The sequence below is a fragment of the Trachurus trachurus genome, assembly GCF_905171665.1.
Source record: "Trachurus trachurus genome assembly, chromosome: 12".
NCBI classification, from domain to species: Eukaryota; Metazoa; Chordata; class Actinopteri; order Carangiformes; family Carangidae; genus Trachurus; species Trachurus trachurus.
In genome coordinates this window covers 2,078,852-2,099,847 of record NC_139908.1, presented here as the reverse complement: position 1 = coordinate 2,099,847, position 20,996 = coordinate 2,078,852, and the positions used below count along the sequence as shown (strand labels likewise).

Here is a 20,996-nt window from a genome sequence, read left to right as displayed (position 1 = left end):
TGTAATTGTGCTGTTATGTATATTTTGTTGTGATCTCTGTACTGTATTTTATTGCATTTTATCCTTGTTGTAAAGCACTTTGTGATTTTATCTATGAGAAGTGCTATATAAATTTAATTTACTTACTTACTTAAATTTTAAGAAGCTGGAATCAGAGAATTTTGACTTTTTTTCTTTTAAAAAAAACGACTCAAACTGATTATTAGATTATCAGAATAGTTGACGATTCATTTACAGTATATAATCGGTTATTTTTCTTTTGCTGCAGCTCTACTCTGGTTTCAGTTCATATTAATATTAATAATTAAATCACTAGTTGAATGTTCCTGCTCTTGTTTGGGCTCCTATGTGCTGTAGAACCGGACAGACTACGGTGGCCCTGAAGGCTCATATATATATTGACTGATTAGGCCTCGTTTCAGCTTCAACAAACTCACACATCAATATAGCCTAAATATAAAATCTTGTTGCAGATTTTCACTTCCATCTCTCTGTCACTTCATCGTCAGGTTGTGTGTCGCTGCTCTCTCTCTCTGTGCACACACACACTCAACACACACCACTGTCACCGCTGCTCTGAGATCCCACCTGGCTGACATCACTGTGACATCATCACCACCAGCTGACCCCCTCCTCACCCCCCACCCCCCACCCCTCCCCCTCCCTGTGCAACATGGCGCTGTCGTCACGGTTAAAACTGTGGGAGAAGAAGGGAGGTGCAGAGTCGCTGCATGCTGCGTTCAAGGAGCATGAGGAGCTGTCTGCACTGCATGTGTGTGTAACTGTGTGTGTAACTGTGTGTGTGTGTGTGTGTGTGTGTGTAACTGTGTGTGTGTCCCGTGTTCTCGGCCTGAATCATCACAACATGTGTCACCGCCGGCTGTGATTGGTGCGTTAGTCATCCTGCATGTTCAGCGCTACGAGTTCTGAAAGCTTCAATCTGTCACTGATATTTATACATTTATACATCCACGATCAATACTTTGATATTTTATTGTGTCAGTGTATTAATATTTACTCAACCTAGGTACAAGTACCAATACAATAATGTGAAATAATAATTCTGCGTTGAAAATACAACTTGAGTAAAAGTACTGAAAGGGAAATGAACTTTAAATCTTAAAAGTGAAAATAAATGCACTGTAAAAACTCAACATCTTTCCAAGAATATTTGTCTTATTTCTTGTCAAAATGTCTCATTTCTAGTCAAAACTAAACTCTTTCCATTTAAAATAAGACTCATCACCTAAAAATTCACTTGTGTTTAGATCATTTTCACTTGTTTCAAACTAATTTTTACTTAAAATAAGTAGAAAAATCTGCCAGTGAAAGTAAGTTTTTTGTGCTTGTAATAAGAAAGAAAAACTTGCTCCACTATCAGATTATTTCAAGTGAAAATCAGCTTGAAAGAAGTAAAAAGTGTCTAAAAACAAGCTGCTTTTTAATGTGATGAGTCTTATTTTAAGTAGAATGAGATTTGTTTTGACTAGAAATAAGACAAATATTCTTGGTAAGATTTTGAGTTTTTGCAGTGTGATCCTGTGATTGATCCTGAATTATTGATCATTCAGCACCGTCCAGGTGGAGCTGGTTTTAACGACATCATTCATACACTTTGATAGTTTAGTCAACTGTGGTTTCCAACCTCGGGTTCGGCCCCTAAAAGCGTCATAAATGTGATAAATCTGAGGTCGTCAGAGAGAAATAAAGTTCAGATAATAAAACTTAATGTCACTTTCACTAATTTTGGACATTTTGACTTTGTTTGATCTATTATATTAAAATCTGACCGTGAGATAAGTTCAGAAAGAAACTATTAACAACTCAGAGAAACACGTGAAACATGAGACACGAGGTTGATTTAATCTTAGACAATGTCAGATGTTTTTTAAATGTAAAATCTAAATCTATATCTCATATTTAGAGCAACAGCAATCAGCCATTTAATAGATGTGTTAATAGACAGAACATTAAGATATTCCTTTATCCTGATAATTTCACATGTGATGATTTGCTGCTTGAACTATAATAAGCCTCCTCTAAAACGGTTATAAAAGTGACAGGAAACAGTTAATGTAAAGTTGGTGTTTTTTGTGTAAAAACTTATAATATTAAATAATAACAGTTTTAAATTGTGGAGTTGTTAAGAGAGTTAAGATTGTGTTTGAACCTGAACGCACCGCTCTTTAGGACCATTTTGCAACAGTTAAACTTCCCAAACAAACTTCAATAAATCGCTAATGTAATTTTTTTTTTAAGTTAAAGCAGAAGTAAGTGATATATTTGTGTTAATATAAGTCTTAAATAGTTATATCTTCCGACAGCAATCACTTAGAGTGTTTGGACTGAAACACGGGTCTGTCAGTCCCTCTGCTCTGCTCTGAGCCGAAGAGAAAACATTTATCGTATCCTACAGTTTTTATCCAATGAGGAGAGAGAACGGCATGCAGGGCTGTGTGTGCAGCCAAGGAACGCCGTGAATGTGGTGACGTAGGGACGAGGACTGTTATGGTGCGTTCAAGGAAACTCGTATTTTTCCGACCGTGAAGTGGTACCAGTTTGATCTGGTACGAGTTCACGTGTCAGAAGTTACGAGTGGCCGTTATAGTGACTTTCACCGGTAAAACAGGTCGGAGAAACACGAGTGGGTTGCCTGGAACGCTACAAAGTCGTAAGTTGTGACTTGAAGCTGTAATTTACGATTTCAAAAGCCTGCCTGAAACGCAGCATTAGCCAAAACGACCGGACCACTTACTTCTGCTTTAAGTTGTGTCAATATAAAATATATTCTAATGTAATGTAATGTTGTTAATTATAGGAAAAGAGACAGAGGAAGGATTGTGTTTGGGACCATTAAATCTGTTTTATTTAACTTGATATGAGCCGAGGTTTACGGCGTTGTGTCCGTTTCCTCTGGTTACTCATCCAACACGCAGCCGGATGATAAAAGCACTTTGAAACACTTCTGTGTGGATCTGGGTCTAAATCTGGCGTTTAGGAACCGAGTCGTGTACGAGGACGAGGAGGAAAATGATACTGGTGATGGTTTTTACTGAGTTCAGTTTGCAGCCTGTTCTTGTTCTCGTCGACGTCTGATGTCAGTGTCATGAGGTTTGGTAGGGGTGTGCCGCCAAAAAATCGATTCACATAAGAATCGCAATTCTCATTTAATACGATTCAGAATCGATTTAAAATGACCCAAAATCGATTTAAAAAAATAAAACAATTAAACAAATTCTAAGGAAAATCCATTTCAATGTGTTGAGGCTATTGTCCTCTGCAGGCGACCCCAGTTTGAATCCCGTGCCGAGCCCAACTATCCTGTACATTAAAGGCGAAAAAGCCCCTAAAAATATATTTAAACATTTTTTTAAAAGGCAGCTGTTTAACTGCACTATTTTTATAAAGAGGCACTTTTAATTTTGTTACTTCAGCAATATGTGATATTGCTTTTATGCAACAGTTTCAACAATTCCATCTAAGCATGGATAAATGTTTAAAACTCAATAAATGTGAAAAAGACACTTCAGTCATTCTGTCTTGCAAAGCAGACTGGAGTAGATCATGAGGATCCTTTGCACCAACAGACTGAAGCAGAAATCATTAGGAATCAAATAATTTTGAATCGAAAATCCATTTTGAATCGAATCGTAGCCCCAAAAATCAGAATCAAATCTAATCGTGAGATAGTAAAAGATTCCCACCCCTAATGTTTAGCATTACTCTTAAAGCAGAAGTAAGCAATATTTTTGTGTTAATATAAGTCTTAAATAGTTGTATCTTCCGACAGCAATCACTTACATAGAGTGTTTGGTCTGAAACACGGGTCTGTCAGTCACTCTGCTCTGCTCTGAGCCGAGGAGAAAACTTTCCTTGTATCCTACAACCTTTATCCAATGAGGAGAGAGAACGGCATAAAGGGGCGGTCCTCTCTGTGTGTGCAGCCAAGGGATGCGCCTGAATGTGGTGACGTAGGGACGAGGACCAATAGATCCATGACGAGGGCGGGGGCTGCTAACTCCATCGGCTGACAAGACGTTATGGTGCGTTCAAGGCAACTCGTAACTCGTGTTTTTCCGACCTGTGAAGTCGTACCAGTTCGATCTGGTACGAGTTCACGGGTCAGAAGTTACAAGTGGCCGTTATAGTGACTTTCACAGGTAAAACAGGTCGGAAAAACACGAGTGGGTTGCCTGGAACGCTACAAAGTCGTAAATCGTGACTTGAAGCTGTAACTTACGGTTTCAAAAGCCTGCCTGGAACGCAGCATTAGCCAAAACGACCGGATCACTTACTTCTGCTTTAAGTTTTCCCGTGGTTACAAACTGTAGGTTGTCAGAATGTGCAGCAGCAGCAGCAGCAGCTTTACAACTGACCTTTATCACGTTCCCTATTGTGTCAGCAGGTGATGCCTATTAGTTTAATGTCAGGCCCCGGGCCACCTCGCCGCCTCCTCCTCCTCCTCCTCCTCATGATGATGATGATGCTCGTCACTGCCACTGACTCACATTTCCTCATAAAGCTGTAGACACACACACACATGATGGAAAACATTAAGACGTTACACTCAGACACAGATTAAAACGATGAGCTTCCTGTCCAGTTTACAGGATTACAGTGATGGATGATGTGAAGTGTTCCTGGCCGCTTCACTGCAGACAGACACTCTGTCATATTTTATTTTTATAAAGTCAGTTATTGAGGCCAAATCACAGTTAGCTATAACCAGCTTTTTCCCTCTGATTATTGCTCTCAGCTTGACAAGGACATTTTGCAGTGAATGTGCAGAATCCACTCCAACAAATAACTGGTTTGAGAGTGTTGATCAGCTTCACTGCTGCTGAGCCATATGCTGCTGCTTTACTGCTGTTTTTATTTTTAGGACTCTTGGCTGTTGTTTAAATGTCTGAGGGATTTATTTATCTGGTTTTTAAAAAAAAAAGTTCAATGAATAGAAATACTATTGGGATGTTCCAATACTGAGTACCACTCTGATTTACATTCAGATAGATAGATAGATAGATAGATAGATAGATAGATAGATAGATAGATAGATAATTAATTGTCATTCACACCATGAAACATGAGGAATGAGATGCAGTACTCAGGTCTCAGTACTATAATGAAATAAGTAAAATGCTTAAATAGAAAAGGTCTATTTAGGTATAATAAATAATGTATTTAACGTACTATTATAAGGGAAAAATAAAAATGAATTTAGGATTAACAATAAATCCCTGGCCGTTAAAATGCAGCCAAAATGTATAAGAAAATATAGACCTATAAGGTTTTATGACGTGCAGTATAAAACAGAAATGCAACGGTAGCTTCAAAATCAAATACATCCAGGAATAAGGCAGCTCTGAAAGAAGAACTACCAAAGTTCAACCAAACATTAGGAAAAAAAACAAAAACAAACCTTTAGTATGTCAGATATGTCACCTTCATACTTGTGGGACTTTCCAACATGAAATCTTTCCAATTTGCTGACAATCTACCAAGCTAGCTCAGGCTAACGTTACACTATGGTCTATGGCCCAGTAAAATAAAAGCTGAATTGCATACCGATGCTCCATCCAGTATTTTTGGCAGCAGCTCTAAATAGCAGAGAGTCTAAAGCTGTGTCTCAAATAGGACAAAGTAGGTCACAGTCAGTCAGTACATTCATACAGTAAATAGTACACTGACTCATTATGTAAACCGTTAATTTCAAAATGGCGGCCTCGTCCCTAAGAAAAACGTTCCTTCATTTGTAGAAGAAAACACTTTTTAATCCCTAGCCAATAAACGCTGCCTCCTTATGAACATTAATCATGATTAATCAATACTTAATCAATATTTATGCAGCCTCCTTATCAACAGAGAGACACTTTAAATGTCATTAATGTGTTTTTCAGCTTCATTCAGTAACGGTTACAAGTAACTGTTAACACTAAGCAGTGGTGGTGACAAGTTGACAAGGTTACTAGGCAACAGGAGCCGCAGCTGTAACGGCGGGAAAAGCTGATGACGTACTGTGAAAATTCTCCTCAGAAACAGAACAGACTTGAGCCGTTAGTGGAGACTTCCCTGACAACGGCCAAACGGTTACATTTCAGTTGGGTCTTTTCGGTCATGTGGGACACAGATAAAAAGCCAACATAATACTCCATAGATACAGAAGATATCAACTGTCGCTCACCTACCGGCCGCTTTGCCGCTAAAATCAACCATGACTAAACAGAATACAGATGGAGGCAGCCGGACGCCATGTTTGGCTGATATGAAAACATCAACAGGTAAGAAGAAGGGCGTGTCCTCCTGTGTCGAGCCCAGAATTCTTCGTCACTTTCCGGCTTGTGGGAGTCAAAACGTCGCTGGTTCACCTGTCACTCAAGTTAAAACGAGAAATTTCTTCTTTAATGCCCTGCGCTAATGTCAACATTTAGCAAAAATCTTTCTTAGGTCGGCATTTTACACCATTTACAGTAGTCCCGCCCCCTTCGACTTCAGATCCAAAATGGCGACCGTTGAGTGTAGGATACAAAGTTGGACACAAACTGTCAAAAAAATTTAAGAGCACAGCAACAACAACAGAAGAACAAACGAAAGATTTTCTGTTTTCTGACCGTTTTGAGCACATCAAGTTATAAATAAGTTACCATTTATCAATATGAACATGGTAATGCTCTCAAAAGGATGTAAGTGCACAAATTGAGACACAGCAACACACTATAATCTTGATTAATGTGATTTAATTTGATTTGTTAGCACCTGGATTCACAGGTAAAATACATTTACCTCCACTGGTTTGGTATCAGTATGTCAAAACCTGGACAACAAGAATTGACTAACTTGCTAACTCTTAATTAGGCCTTATCTGAATTCAACCCAAGTAGCCCAATCCTAACCTGCAATTTAAACCTGTCCACTTTATCTATGTCACTTTAGAGTCAATTTGTAAGTTTTCTTTTTCTGAATTGAGTGATAGCCATGTGAAGGTGCAGATGTTTTCTGTGATGCTGTTGAACTTTTAATATGATTGATGTGTATGAAGTGTGTGCTGATGCAAATGAAGACTCAATAACCTGGCTTTTTTTTTTAATTTTTTTTTATTAAAAACACAGCATGACGCATGGACCAAATGTAGTGTTCTGTGATATGTTCATAACCCCACAGTGACTTTTACTTCCTGTCTAATTGTACCTTCATTCGAACCACAGATAAAGGAGGAGAACACCAAGGAGGCGACGGCCGCCGTCCCTCCACCGCCTCTGTCAGCGCTGCCGGGCGGCTTCCTCAAACAGCTGGTCAGAGAGACGGAGAAGGAGACCAAACAGAAAGAGCCCGAGGTCAAAGAGGAGAAAGCAGTGAGTTTGATTTAATCCAGATTTGGATTTAAAGCTTCTTTAAAGGTCTGACATTTTGAGAAATGCACAGAAAATAAACCTCATGACCACATTTTACCTCATACAGTTCACATAGTCAAGCATAAATATTCATTTTTGTAGTACATGCAGTGAGAAAGAAGGTAAATTACCTAAAAAAAAAAGTCAAGTTTGCATGTTGGAGAAGCTAAAGCTGCTGTTAACCCACTAAAACCATGTGAAACAGAAAACCTAAACCTGTCCTGTGTTGTTTTATGTCAATATCTGAGTCATACAGCCTTCTAAAACACATTAAAAATATAATATACATACATACTGAGTCAATTTTAACAGTTTCCTGTCTTTAACAAGAGTTCGCTGACTGATAAAGCTGTTTCCCTCTGTTTGCCATCTTTATACTAAGCTATAAGCTGAGCAGCTTATGGTTATAACTCCATATTTACATTACAAAAACACCACATTATTACATTTTTTCATTTAATCTTTATTTATATATTGAAAACCATTGAGGATAAACTCTCATTTCCAATGACGTCGAGAGCACAATCCCAAAAAAAAGAACAAAACACAAAGCCGAGTTGGAAGATATGAAGCACATTAAGACATTTTTAATGATGATGATGATATTATATCTTGATTTTCTTTCTTTTTTTTTGCCCACAGCCAAGCAAACTGAGCGACAACCTCGTACAACAGTTCCTCCTTCCCGATCAGACTCCCCCGATCCTGGAGGCTGAGATGTCGCTCCGGGCCGAGCAGCTGATTGGACGAAACTCGGCCCAGTCCGACGGCCGGTCGCCGTCCCAGATGCAGCACATCGTGTCACCTGAGCCCGACGGTAAAACACAGAGCGTGACACCAGAACCATCGAAACAACAGCAGCAGCAGCAGCAGGACACGACGTCAGAGAGGAAGCGCAAGATGATGCTACAGATGGAAAAGGAGGAGGAGGAGGAGAAGGAGAGGATAGAGGAGGTGAAACAGGTGGAGAAGAAGAGGAAGAAAAAAGAGGAGGAGGAGAGAAAGAAGAAGGAGGATGAGAAGGAGAAGGAGAGGATGGAGGAGAGGCAGGAACCAGAGGGAAGACAAGCAGACACAGCTGTAACAGAACAGAACAGGAAGGAGGTATGAATGTTTTAAGAAAGTGAAATTATCATGCATTTAAGTTTTTATCCCATGAATCAATCAATTCATTAAACATTATTTATCCAGGTAGTTGCTTACTGTACATATTGCAGTAAAACCCTGCTGTAAATAAAATATATGATATATTTATGTGTCAATGACATGATGCAACACAATGTCAAGTGGTGTAACCAGTATTTTTTCATAAAAATCAGACTAAATACAAGGAAATAAATCTGGACTCAAATGGGAAAAAAAAATACAATTCATTTTTGCAATGCAACATTATGTTTCTTGACAAATTTTACATCATGTTTTTAGTTTTTAGACTAGGTCCTGCTCAGTGTTGCCAAAATGCATTCAAATTTGAATATAGAAATACAGCAAAAAAAAAAAATCTTATTTCAATTTGGCCTAATGTTTTCAGAAGAAAGTATATTTTTATAAGTACGTTTAAATCCACTGTTATGTCCTCGTCTCTCTCTCTCTCCCAGGTGAAGGATGTGTGGTACGAAGCTGGAACAGTGTGGTGTGTCCAGAAGGATGGATTCACCCTGGGTGAGAACACACACACACACACACACACACACACACACACACACACACACACACACACACACACACACACACACACACACACACACACACACACACACACACGCACACACACACACACACACACACACACACCTCTTAGTGAAGCACATTGATTTTTAACACATTTTCTTACATAAATCTCACGGTTACACATGAATTCATTAGGTCGACAGCAGCAGCTCAGTGTCTTCATGTCAGACATGAATATATGTCTTTTCTTATCTCTGTCACTTTCTTCACTGTAGATTCAAACAAAACAAAGACATTAGGGATGCACCGACTGTAAAACTCTGGGCCAATGCCGATACCGATGTTCTTTCTCTGTTGTTTAATCTTCTTTTGTGTAAAGGAAACCAAGAAATCTTCATTTCTCACAAAAAATCTACAATTATTGCCATAAAAACATTTCTCAGAGGATTAGAACATGTATATTGCATTATTTATTTATATATTTATTTATTTTTGTCGCGTTCAAGCCGCGAATTAATGCTGGCAAGTCCGGCCGCGTCAACTTCAACACCGGCAGGTCGGACCGGGTCACGTTTTACTTTTCAACAGGAATGAAGCAGCTTAGAAAGGGCTCAAACAGGCGATCGTGGGTTTCAGAGGTTTTGTTCATTCACAAAAACGTGTAGAAAATAGAAATGGACCTGGCTTCTAATTGAGACCGGCGTCTATTTGCTCAAACCTGAGACTCGGCTTTTACAGTATTTGAGAATTTACGGTATATTAACAAACACTGATGTGATTTAATCTTCTCATTTCAGATCATTCAGTGTCATTTTGAGTTTTTCTTTCAAAAACCGAAGCACGTTTATGAAGTGCAGCGTGTTTCATTCAGTGTATTGTTGACTCTGCGGGTCTATTGTTAGTCTCCTGTAACAGTCTGTGCAGGATGAAGTTGCACATTGTTCATGTAGTGACAGTGAAATGCGCATTTTCAGTGCAAAAAAACCTTCTTTGTCCCAACGAATGTTGAGCCGATGCATCAGTGTGCATCCCTAGAAGACATCAAAACTATATGAAGGAACACATGGAGTTGTGTAGTAAACGGCAACAAGGTCTCAGCTCCTCTGGGAACTCCTTCACCACTGTTGGAAAACAGAAACGTAACATAACTCCATATGTGTTCCTTCATATGTCTTCACTTTGAATCTACAAAAAAGTAGAAAGAAAGACAGAAATTCACATTTTATATCATATTAATTATTAAAAGATAAAATCAGAATCAAAAACAACTACTTTTCAATGTTCTCTCTTTCATTTTTACTACTGACTGTTACTCTGCTTCCTGTGCCTGTGTGAACATGTGAACAGTGTCTCTGATTGGGCCGTAAACTGTGTGTGTGTGTGTGTGTGTGTGTGTGTGTGTGTGTGTGTGTGTGTGTGTGTGTGTGTGTGTGTGTGTGTGTGTGTGTGTGTGTGTGTGTGTGGATTAGTGTGGGACTGCAGTAAATCCAGACTCAATCTCTATAATCTTCTAGTCTGTTCTATTACCTTGGTATCATGTTGCTACTGTCACTGTGTCTCTCATGATGCTGCTGCTGCTGGTGGCCATATGGGCTCGGCTCGGCTCTGTATCCATCTGTTCATCCATCCCATCACATCCAGCCACTTACCACACTGCACTGCACTAATCCCATCAGAGCTTCATATTCCCTCCTGACCTCTGACCCCTGACCCTGCTCTTTAATATCGAGGCATTAGACAGTTATGATGAACATTTATTTCATTTTATTTGTTCATTCCAGTCCTGGGATTTGAAAGAAGCAGGATGAAGAGAACTTATAAAACCTGCTCCTTTCTTAAAACAAAACAAATTAAAAAAACACTAACATCAGATGAAATGACATAATAATGAACCGGTTTACAGCCAACAATATACAAATTAAAAAAACACTAACATCAGATGAAATGACATAATAATGAACCGGTTTACAGCCAACAATATACAAATCAAAAATCCATAACTGTTCTTTTTTATTACATGTTTTTATTTGCTTATACATCCTCTTAAAATGGAAGAAGAGAAGATTTGTGCAGCTTTTTCCTTCGAATGTTAAAGGGATACTTCACCCAAAATCAATAATGCACCAATTATCTCCTCACCGTCATGCCAAGGAAGGGTTTGGAGAACTTTCAGAGTCATCAAAACTCTTTAGGAGTTCCAGGGGGCAATGGATTTTCATATCACTTTTGATTGGTCCAAAACACACACTATGAAACATCCAGATACCTCCATACTGCTCGTCTGTACTGACCCAAGTGTCCTGAAGCCGCCACATGAAACAGTTTTTGGGAAACATTAATGTGATCTCTCTCTCTCTCTCTCTCCTTGCAGCCACTCAGCTGAAGCCGGACGAGGGAACACCTGAACTCCCAGAAGGCCGAGTGAGGGTCCGGCTGCACACGGACGGCTCGCTGCACGACGTCACCGAGTATGAAATCGAGAAGGTAACGACTCCGTCACAAGACACATGTTCAGTCTTAATGTATTTATAATGATAAAAGTCATATAGAGGGTTAATAATAATAATAATAATAACAACCAACCACATGCACAGCTCTGAACTGATCTCTTCGTAAATCTAATCTTTGTAAATCCAGTGTAACCCGTCGGAGCTGGACCTGTGCGAGGACCTGAGCGACCTGCAGAGCGTGAACGAGTGCGGCGTGCTGCACACGCTCACCAGCCGGGCCAAAGCCAACACGCCGCTCACACACGCCGGACCCAACCTGGTCAACTTCTGGCCTCCGCTGCAGAGCCACAGCAAGGTGAGACCGCACCACCGCTACCAAACTGCCCTTTATTGAAACTGATGATCAGTTTATGGATCAATTAGTTATACAGAACTTTGATTAGCCTGTATTATTGATATATGGAAATCTGACTCTACTGTAGATACAAGGTGGTAAGATTTCTGGGAGGAGTCGTGTCCAGAGTATAAAATGTGATACTCGATACCATTTTCAATACCATAGGTAAAAAACAAAAACAAAATCAAAGATTTCTTAAAGGGAAAGTTCAACATTTTGGCAAATTGGCCCATTGCCACAATCCCTATAGTCATAGCAATACGTTTGTTACCTTTAATTGTCGGTGCAAGCTATTTTTAGAACGGCGGAGCAGAGCCGTGAGCTGCTCAGAGCTACGCTACGGAGGCTCATTATGGGATTTCTTGGTTTCCCTCATTAAAATCATCAAATACACAATCCAACAACTCCACAATGCTCTGGTGGACAAGTTGTGAGCTGCACATTCACCACGCTATGAGATAATAACACAACGTTACCACACAGAGTTGTTTTAGAGGGAAATGCAGAGACTGCTTGATGAAAAACTGTCCCTGAAGGCAACATGCATCAGCGGTTTTGCATGAATTTACCTATAAAACAACTCGATATAAAAAAAATTAAGTATCGATTAGTATCGAGTATAGTAAAAACCTACTATTATACTTCAGAATTTAATCCATCAACCAGAATATAACAAAACAAACAAACAATTAAAGGAAAAATACAATTAACTTAACATAAAGGCTACTAAAACAGTTCCCTTCCAAAGCCGTCATCAAGTTTTCACTCAAGCTTCACTTTCACTCAATTCTGGAAGTTTATATCATAAATATTAGTGGATTCTTCTGTTGTACTGTTGTGTATTGTGGGCACTGTAAGTGCTGTGTTGCTACGGAGACGCCCTGGACAACAAATCATATTCTCAATAAGACACACACACCACATCATCAATTTTATATTATTTATTTTACACTATAGAGCTGCCAAAACTACGAAAAATATTTTTAAGAAATCATTCATACCGCATGCAATCACAATATTAAATTCATAATGCATTTCAGGACACTTTAGAGCTATGTATATCACCTTTTTACTCTTTTACTCTTTTATTCTTTTACTCTTTTGCTATGCTATTTATTGTGTGTTATTGTATTGTATTTTATGTGGTTTTATGCGTACTGTAAGTGGTGAAGCCAAAGACACATTTCCACATTGTGGACAATAAAGATATTGAATTGAATTGAATTGAATTTAACTGAAAATGAAGCAAAACTGACCGTTCACGCTGAAATTGAAAGTGTAAAATCTGCCAATAAAAATGCTAATACGATTATATTTTCATAGTTTTCTAGTTTGAAAAGTGATTAATCTTTTATTGGATCCAACCAGAATTCATTCAAACTTTTAATTCTCTTGTTTATCTAAGTATTTAAACAGTTTCTGAATGTTAATCTGTCTGTTGGTCGACCGGTTTCCCGCTCCAGACGCCCAAGTCGCGGCGAGGAGAGTCGATGTGGGACGCCCCCCCGGCGCTGGCGGCGCTGGTGAAGCGGGTTTACGTGTCCATGGTCGGCAGCAGGAGAGACCACAGCGTGTGCGCGGTGGGACGCAGCGGGACGGGGAAGACGACGGCGTGTCAGGCTTTCACGCACGCTCTCCTCCGCCAGGCCGGGACGACCGGGGACAACATCAGCGGTGAGTTAAAGGATAATTTCTGTTTTTTACAACCTGGACCTTATTTCTAGCATAAAATACGATCATTTACTCACCCAGATAACTTTGGTGTCATTTGGAGTTGTTTTGACGAAATTAGCCCCAGTGGAGCGGCGCGTATATCCGTATAATGCGAGAACACGGGGCAGCAGAATGCAGCCTCTAAATATCACATTATCTGCAGAGAAACTCCTTCATTTCACCAATATTTTGTTCTGATAGGCTAGTGCTATTCCCCTCTGAGTCCGTGGTTAGCTGTTATCAACATGCTGCGCCCGTAGGTTGACTACTAACCTCCGACCTGGATGATGTCATCTCCGACCGCTGCCCGGCGCGGCTAACTTGCTACCGCTAATGCTACGGTTCGTTTCTGCGTGTTTTCGACTTGTCAGAACAAAATGAGCAGCTGGATGAAGTTCAGCTTCCACAGGCTTCCTCTCCTCAACCTGGACTCACTAAAGCTCCGGCTAGTTGAGATAAAAATGGACCCGAATGCCGAAGCAGAATGATTATTATCAGAATGAGCCGCGCGGCGCTCAGAGATGACATCATCCAGGTCAGAGGTCAGTAGGTCAACCTACAGACCCCGGATGTTGATAACAGCTAACCCTGGGCTCAGAGGGGAATAGCACTAGCCTATCAGAACTAAATATTGGCGAAATGAACGAGTTTTGCGGCGGATAATGTGTTATTTAGAGGCTGCATTGCGCTGCCCCGTGTTCTCGCATTATACGGATATACGCGCCTCTCCACTGGGGCTAATTTAGTCAAAACAACTCCAAATGACACCAAAGTTATCTGGGTGAGTAAAATGATCGTATTTTATGCTAGAAATTAGGTCCAGGTTGTAAAAAACGGAAATTATCCTTTAAGGGGCAGTTGGACAGACGAGGACTCAGTCTGTGTTTTTTTATTTTTATTTTTTATTTTTATACTTTATTGCAGGATTGCACAAGTCGTTAGTTCATGTTCCATTACACATCTTTTTAGCTATTGGAGCATTCCCTACAAAAATGTAACACTTTACTTGAATAGGTATTCATAACCATGACATAACAGCTGTCATAACCATCAATGTCATTCTGCTATAGAGAATGTGAAGCTGACGTCACGCCACTTTGGCGTTGTGGGACGTCGGCGCCATCTTTGGAGGAACGCAAACGTAAACAGAGAGTGGGGAAAACGTAAAAAAGTAAAAGAGAAAGAAAAAGAGATGAGGAAGACGGACAAAAAGAAAAAAAAGAAATGGAGAAGGGGAAGGGAAACGAAGGAGGAACGTATCGTGATAAACTCAAATTTAACGAGAAACAACGGTACACAGAAAAACTACAACTTATTAACGGTGTCGATCCCTAACTTATGTTTTGCCGTTAAGGGACTGGATTCAAGACCAGATTTACTCCCTCCACTGACTTATCAAGACATCGTGAACCATCTCGTTTTTGGTATTAGTGCATATCCTACTGTGGCAGCAGGACTGTCCCACCATGATTACTTTTAAGCGACTTTGAGGAACTTTTTTTAGGGAGACGAGCAAGTGTTTACATCCGCGATCCTCCAAAGATGGTGCCCAACGTCCCACAGCGTGACGTAACTTCACATTCTCTATAGGCATTTTTCCTATTTGTATTCTGTGGTTGGTTTGTTGATGTTGACGTCGTCTCTTCGTCTCTTTGTCTCTTCGTCTCCTCCTCCTCCTCGTCCAGCGGAGCGCGTCCAGGCCATGTTCACCGTGCTCCGGTCCTTCGGCTGCGTCAGCTCGCTGCACAGCGACGCCTCGTCTCGATTCGCCACCGTCTTCTCGTTGGACTTTAACCACGCAGGACAGGCCGCCGCCGGACATCTACAGGTACAAAACACACACACACACACACACACACACACACACACACACACACACACACACACACACACACATTTAAAGGGAAAAATTTATCAATATATATATTTTGCATTATATCCACTCTTTGTTGTCCAAAAACAGCAATATGGATCATTAATAACACTTAATTTTAACACATTAATAACTCAATATTCTCAGTTTAAGTTTTAAACAACATAAATAAAGCTTATTTAGTCCTAAAATAGACTACTACTTGGAAATATTCAGAAGTTGTTCAGTGACGGAGAGAAAGGCAGGTTATAATTTAAGTTTTCAAGTGTTTTCAGTCTCATTTTACTTATTTATTTGGTTATTAAAGGGACAGTTCAACATTTAGTCAGATCCTCCTCTCACCATAACCCCTATAGTCACAGCAGTAGGTTCATCACCTTTAATTATCGGTGCATGTTGTTTTGAGATCGGCGGGGCAGAGACGTGAGTTGCTCAGGGTTAACACAATGGAGGTGAACGGTACAGGTCCCCTGTCCCTCATCAAACTCATCAAATACACATTCCAACAACTCCACAACTCTCTGGTGGACAAGTTGTGAGCTGCACATTCACCACGCTATGAGATAATAACACAACGTTACCAGACTTGGATTGTTTTAGAGGGAAATGCAGCCGGAACTACTTGGTGAGGACTGTTCTTCCTTGGGTCATTTTAAAAACAGACAACTTTAAATCACAAGACAGTCAAAATATTCGAACAATTAAGTCAAACTACAACAATATACACTATCAACAACAATCCCTTATAATTAGTACAACAAATAGGATAAAAACCTTTAAAATAACTTGTGCATTTGCCTCTAAAACAACTCTCTAATCTCTAATGTTACATGATTATCTCATAGCGTGGTGAATGTGCAGGTCACAACTTGTCCACCAGAGCGTTGTGGAGTTGTTGGATTGTGCATTTGATGAGTTTGATGAGGGACAGGTTGACCTGTACTGTTCACCTCCATTGTGTTCACTGAGCAGCTCACGTCTCTGCCCCGCCGATCTCAAAACAACATGCACCGATAATTAAAGGTGATGAACCTACTGCTATGACTATAGGGATTATGGTGAGAGGAGTATCTGACTAAATGTTGAACTGGCCCTTTAACACAAAAAGTCAAACATGTTGTCATACAAACTCAGTCACGTCTCCTCTCCCTCCTCCTCCTCCTCCTCCTCCTCCTCCTCCTCCTCCTCCTCCTCCTCCTCCTCCTCCATCAGACCATGATGCTGGACAAGTGGAGAGTTTGTCAGAAAACCCCCGGGGAGAGTAACTTCCTGGTTTTCTCTCAGATGTTGGCTGGAGTCAGCACAGAGATGAGGTAACGTCCAACACACAAGAGACTCACTGAACATTTACTGCACTGTAACTAGAGTAACTAGTTACTTCTGTCCTTATTTATGTACAGGACTTTAAAATGCTCTATAAATAACATGGAGTTGAAAAACTGCAGGAAGTGCTGTAGACACTGTAACTACAGGAAATACTGTGATATAGGAATAATTTATTGTGATAACTTCAACTACAGGAAATAGTTTTATTGTGAAATCATGACCACGACACTGTTACTACTGGAAATGTCTTTATTGTGATTCTTTAACCACAGGAAGTAACTTTAACTGTGAGTGGTTACTGCAGGAAATGCTTTTATTGTGAAACTTTTACTCCAGGAAGTACTCATACTTTGTTACTGTTACTACAGGAAATACTTTTACTGTGAAACTTTAACTAAAGGAAGTACTTTTACAATGATACTGTCACCACTGGAAACACCTTTATTATGACACTTTAACTACAGGAAATACTTTTACTGTGAAATGACTCTACTGTGATACTTTCACTCCAGGAAATACCTTACCTTAAAGGACAATTCCAGGCGAATTCAACTCAGGCTGTATGTTCCTAACATTTTAGGTCTAACAGAAGGAATCTGAATATGTTCAGTTTAATGTCTCCTGTTTTGCGGTAGTTGTGTCTGTCCCCGCGTCGCCACGGCAGCGATGAATGGGAGCGGATTGAAGTTCTGCTGCTTAGACTGTTTCCATCCCTCAAAGCCACAGACAGCGTCAGATGGAGACTCAAACATGCACCCAGAAGTTTATTTACTTCAACAAGCCGACATGTTTGTAAAACTAGATCTAATTCAAAGTCTGGCGGAGTCGAGACCCAAGTTGACGCTCGGTGTGTTCAGGTGCAGTGGGAAGCTCCCGTTTGTGTCATAAACACAGGAATATCAACTCTGGACTTGCTTGAAGTAAATAAACTTCTGGGTGCATGTTTGAGTCGCCACCTGACGCTGTCTGTGGAAAAAAATGTACACTTGAAGCAAGTCCAGAGTTGATATTCCTGTGTTTCTGACACAAACGGGAGCTTCCCACTGCACCTGAACACACCGAGCGTCAACTTGGGTCTCGACTCCGCCAGACTTTGAATTAGATCTAGTTTTACAAACATGTCGGCTTGTTGAAGTAAATAAACTTCTGGCTGCATGTTTGAGTCTCCATCTGACGCTGTCTGTGGCTTTGAGGGATGGAAACAGCCGAAGCAGCAGAACTTCAATCCACTCCCATTCATCCATCGCTGCCGTGGCGACGCGGGGACAGACACAACTACCGCAAAACAGGAGACATTACACTGACAATCTTCAGATTCCTTCTGTTAGACCTAAAATGTTAGGAACATACAGCCTCCAAGGTGAATTCGCCTGGAATTGTCCTTTAATACTTTAACTCAAAGAAATACTTGCACTTTGATACTTTAACCACACTAAAAATACTTTTACAGTGAAACTTTAACTACAGGAAGTACTTTTACTATGAAATAACTTTATTGTGATACTTAAACACCAGGAAATACTTTAATATCTACACTTTGAGTATATTTTAGGGGTTTTTAATGCACTGCATGTTTTATTTGAACAGTATCAGAGTATTTTCTGTATTTTCTGCAGCAGTACAACATGTTTTTTTTCACTGATGATCTGATGTCGTTGGACTTTTACATATTTATAATTTCACAGTGACTCGGCAGCGCTGATTAAATCCTGTTGTTGATTCTTCATTAGGACAGAACTGCAGCTGCACCAGCTCCCCGAGGCCAACTCGTTTGGCATCGTTCATCCCACCAAGGTACAGTACAGTCAGTGTGTGTGTGTGTGTGTGTGTGTGTGTGTGTGTGTGTGTGTGTGTGTGTGTGTGTGTGTGTGTGTGTGTGTGTGTGTGTGTGTGTGTGTGTGTGTGAGACCTCCAGCCAGTCAGCACAGTGAGAATCGGGTTTGTTGTTGTTGCCAGGTTGGTTTTTCCACATTCGAGGAATTAGTTTCAGTGTTTCGGTTCAGAACAATAAAACAACACGACTAATGCAAATCATGTTGTTTAATACATAAATATTAATATAATCATTTACATTCACTCGCTGTGCGTCCTTGGTCCGGCCTTCACACATGTTTTGATGATATATTAAATATTTAAAGAATATGAGATAATGATTATTCCAGCAACAGTTTGACACTAGATGATTAAATCATTTTACATTTTATTTCTGAGGTCACAGAAACAGAAATGAGGAAGAAAGATTTTAGGTTTTCTGCTCCAACTACATGGAACATTCTGCAGCCAGAGCTCAAACTCCAAAATCTGGTATCTATGAGTGTATTTAAGTCCATGATTAATCCCATTATATTCAGGTTTCATGAGTGCAAATGTTTTAATAACAGAACGTTACCACACAGAGTTGTTTTAGAGGTAAATACAGAGACTGTTGATGAAAAACTGTCCCTGAAGGCAACGTGCATCAGCGGTTTTGCATGAATTTCCCTCTAAAACAACTCTGTGTGGTAACGTTGTGTTATTATCTCATAGCGTGGTGAATGTGCAGCTCACAACTTGTCCACCAGAGCGTTGTGGAGTTGTTGGATTGTGTATTTGATAGGGATGGGACTTTTTGTCGACAAAACGACCGACATTCGACACATCCTCCCCTCGACAAAAAAAATAGTGTCTGCATGTCGAGGGGCGGGGCTTGTGGGATTTCCATGTGTAAATTGCATTTTGTCTTTCAATATGTCCTATTCAAATAAACAGCAGAAAGTGCCACTTTTCCCCTAATGAAATAAGATATTTTAAGTAAAACAAATCCACTTTTTGTAAATGGGATAGCTACTTGACCCTCATTCTGCTTCACATGTGACGGGAGCGTGCATCGCCTGTCAGCATGCACGCATATCTGCTGCTGCTGTTAAAAAAAAAAGGGCCAACAATTCAACAAAAAGTCGACACATGGGCCTTGACAATCGATTTTCCAAATCCTGTGTCGTTCCCATCCCTACTATTTGATGAGTTTGATGAGGGAAACCAAGAAATCCCATAATGAGCCTCCGTAGCGTAGCTCTGAGCAGCTCACGGCTCTGCTCCGCCGTTCTAAAAACAGCTTGCACCGACAATTAAAGGTAACGAACCTACTGCTATGACTATAGGGATTATGGCAATGGGCCAATTTGCAGCCAAAATGTTGAACTATCCCTTTAAAGAGGTGAAACGACGCAGTGAAGCCGTGACTCAGCTGTTCTTCTCTGATTAAGTGGCTGATTCTCACAGACCTTCTTCACCCCCTCCCTCTCCGTGTGTGTGTGTGTGTGTGTGTGTGTGTGTCGTCAGGTGGAGGAGAAGCAGCGCGCGTCCGTCGCCTTCACCAAGCTGCTGGTTGCCATGGAAACGCTCGGCTTCTCCGCGGCGGAGCAGAAGGCGATCTGGCACGTCCTGGCTGGTATTTACCATCTGGGCGCCGCCGGGGCCTGTAGAGGTAACAACACACTGACTCACCTTCATCATCATCATCATCTTCACCATCTTCATCACTCACACACGGTGTCACTAATGTTCTCTCTACACAAAAAAACACACACACACACACTGTTAACAAAACAACCAGAGAACTGAAGAGAAAAGCTGCTGCATCTCTAATAAAAGACACATTTATCAATATAATGACTCATTTGGTTCATTATATCCACTCTCTATTGTCCAAACAAACAGCAACATGGATAATTAATAGCACTTGGTATCATTTCAGCATCACAATAACTCATTATTCTCACAGTTTAAGTTATTAAAAAACAACATAAATAAAGTTTTTAAAGTCCAAAATAAGAAATATTCAGAAGTTGTTCAGGGCCAGAGAGAACAGGGAGGTTATAATTTAAGTTTTCAAGTGTTTTCAGTCTTATTTTACTGAATTATTTGGTTATTTAATATGAATTCTATCTTAGTTTATGTATATAGTGTATATTGACTTTGAGTATTCAGTGAATTATTAACAATGAGTGATTTTTGGGGACGAGCGGTGAGATTAAATATGTTTTTTTTTCTTCTTTCCACTCTGGAACAATAATGTGCTATAAAACACTTTTTTTTTTAATTATTTCTCGTCATTCATTTCATATTAGAAATATCAATTTTCAGTTCATTTCAGATGTTTTGATTATAATATCATTACTCTAATTGCACATTATGAC

General features: G+C 40.1%; 1 protein-coding gene across 1 annotated transcript in view; it reads left to right on the top strand.

Annotated features, from left to right (window-relative positions):
- myo18b (myosin XVIIIB) overlaps positions 1-20,996 on the top strand; it is an 82,279-nt gene that overhangs the window by 2,640 nt on the left and 58,643 nt on the right. Inside the window, exons 2-11 of the mRNA XM_083983603.1 lie at positions 7,203-7,349; positions 8,031-8,492; positions 8,987-9,050; positions 11,431-11,543; positions 11,697-11,864; positions 13,370-13,580; positions 15,305-15,447; positions 16,705-16,805; positions 18,549-18,612; positions 20,140-20,284. Of these exons, the coding sequence (XP_083839729.1) occupies positions 8,106-8,492; positions 8,987-9,050; positions 11,431-11,543; positions 11,697-11,864; positions 13,370-13,580; positions 15,305-15,447; positions 16,705-16,805; positions 18,549-18,612; positions 20,140-20,284 (1,396 nt within the window). The 5' untranslated portion in view covers positions 7,203-7,349; positions 8,031-8,105. The remainder of the gene's footprint in view (positions 1-7,202; positions 7,350-8,030; positions 8,493-8,986; positions 9,051-11,430; positions 11,544-11,696; positions 11,865-13,369; positions 13,581-15,304; positions 15,448-16,704; positions 16,806-18,548; positions 18,613-20,139; positions 20,285-20,996) is intronic.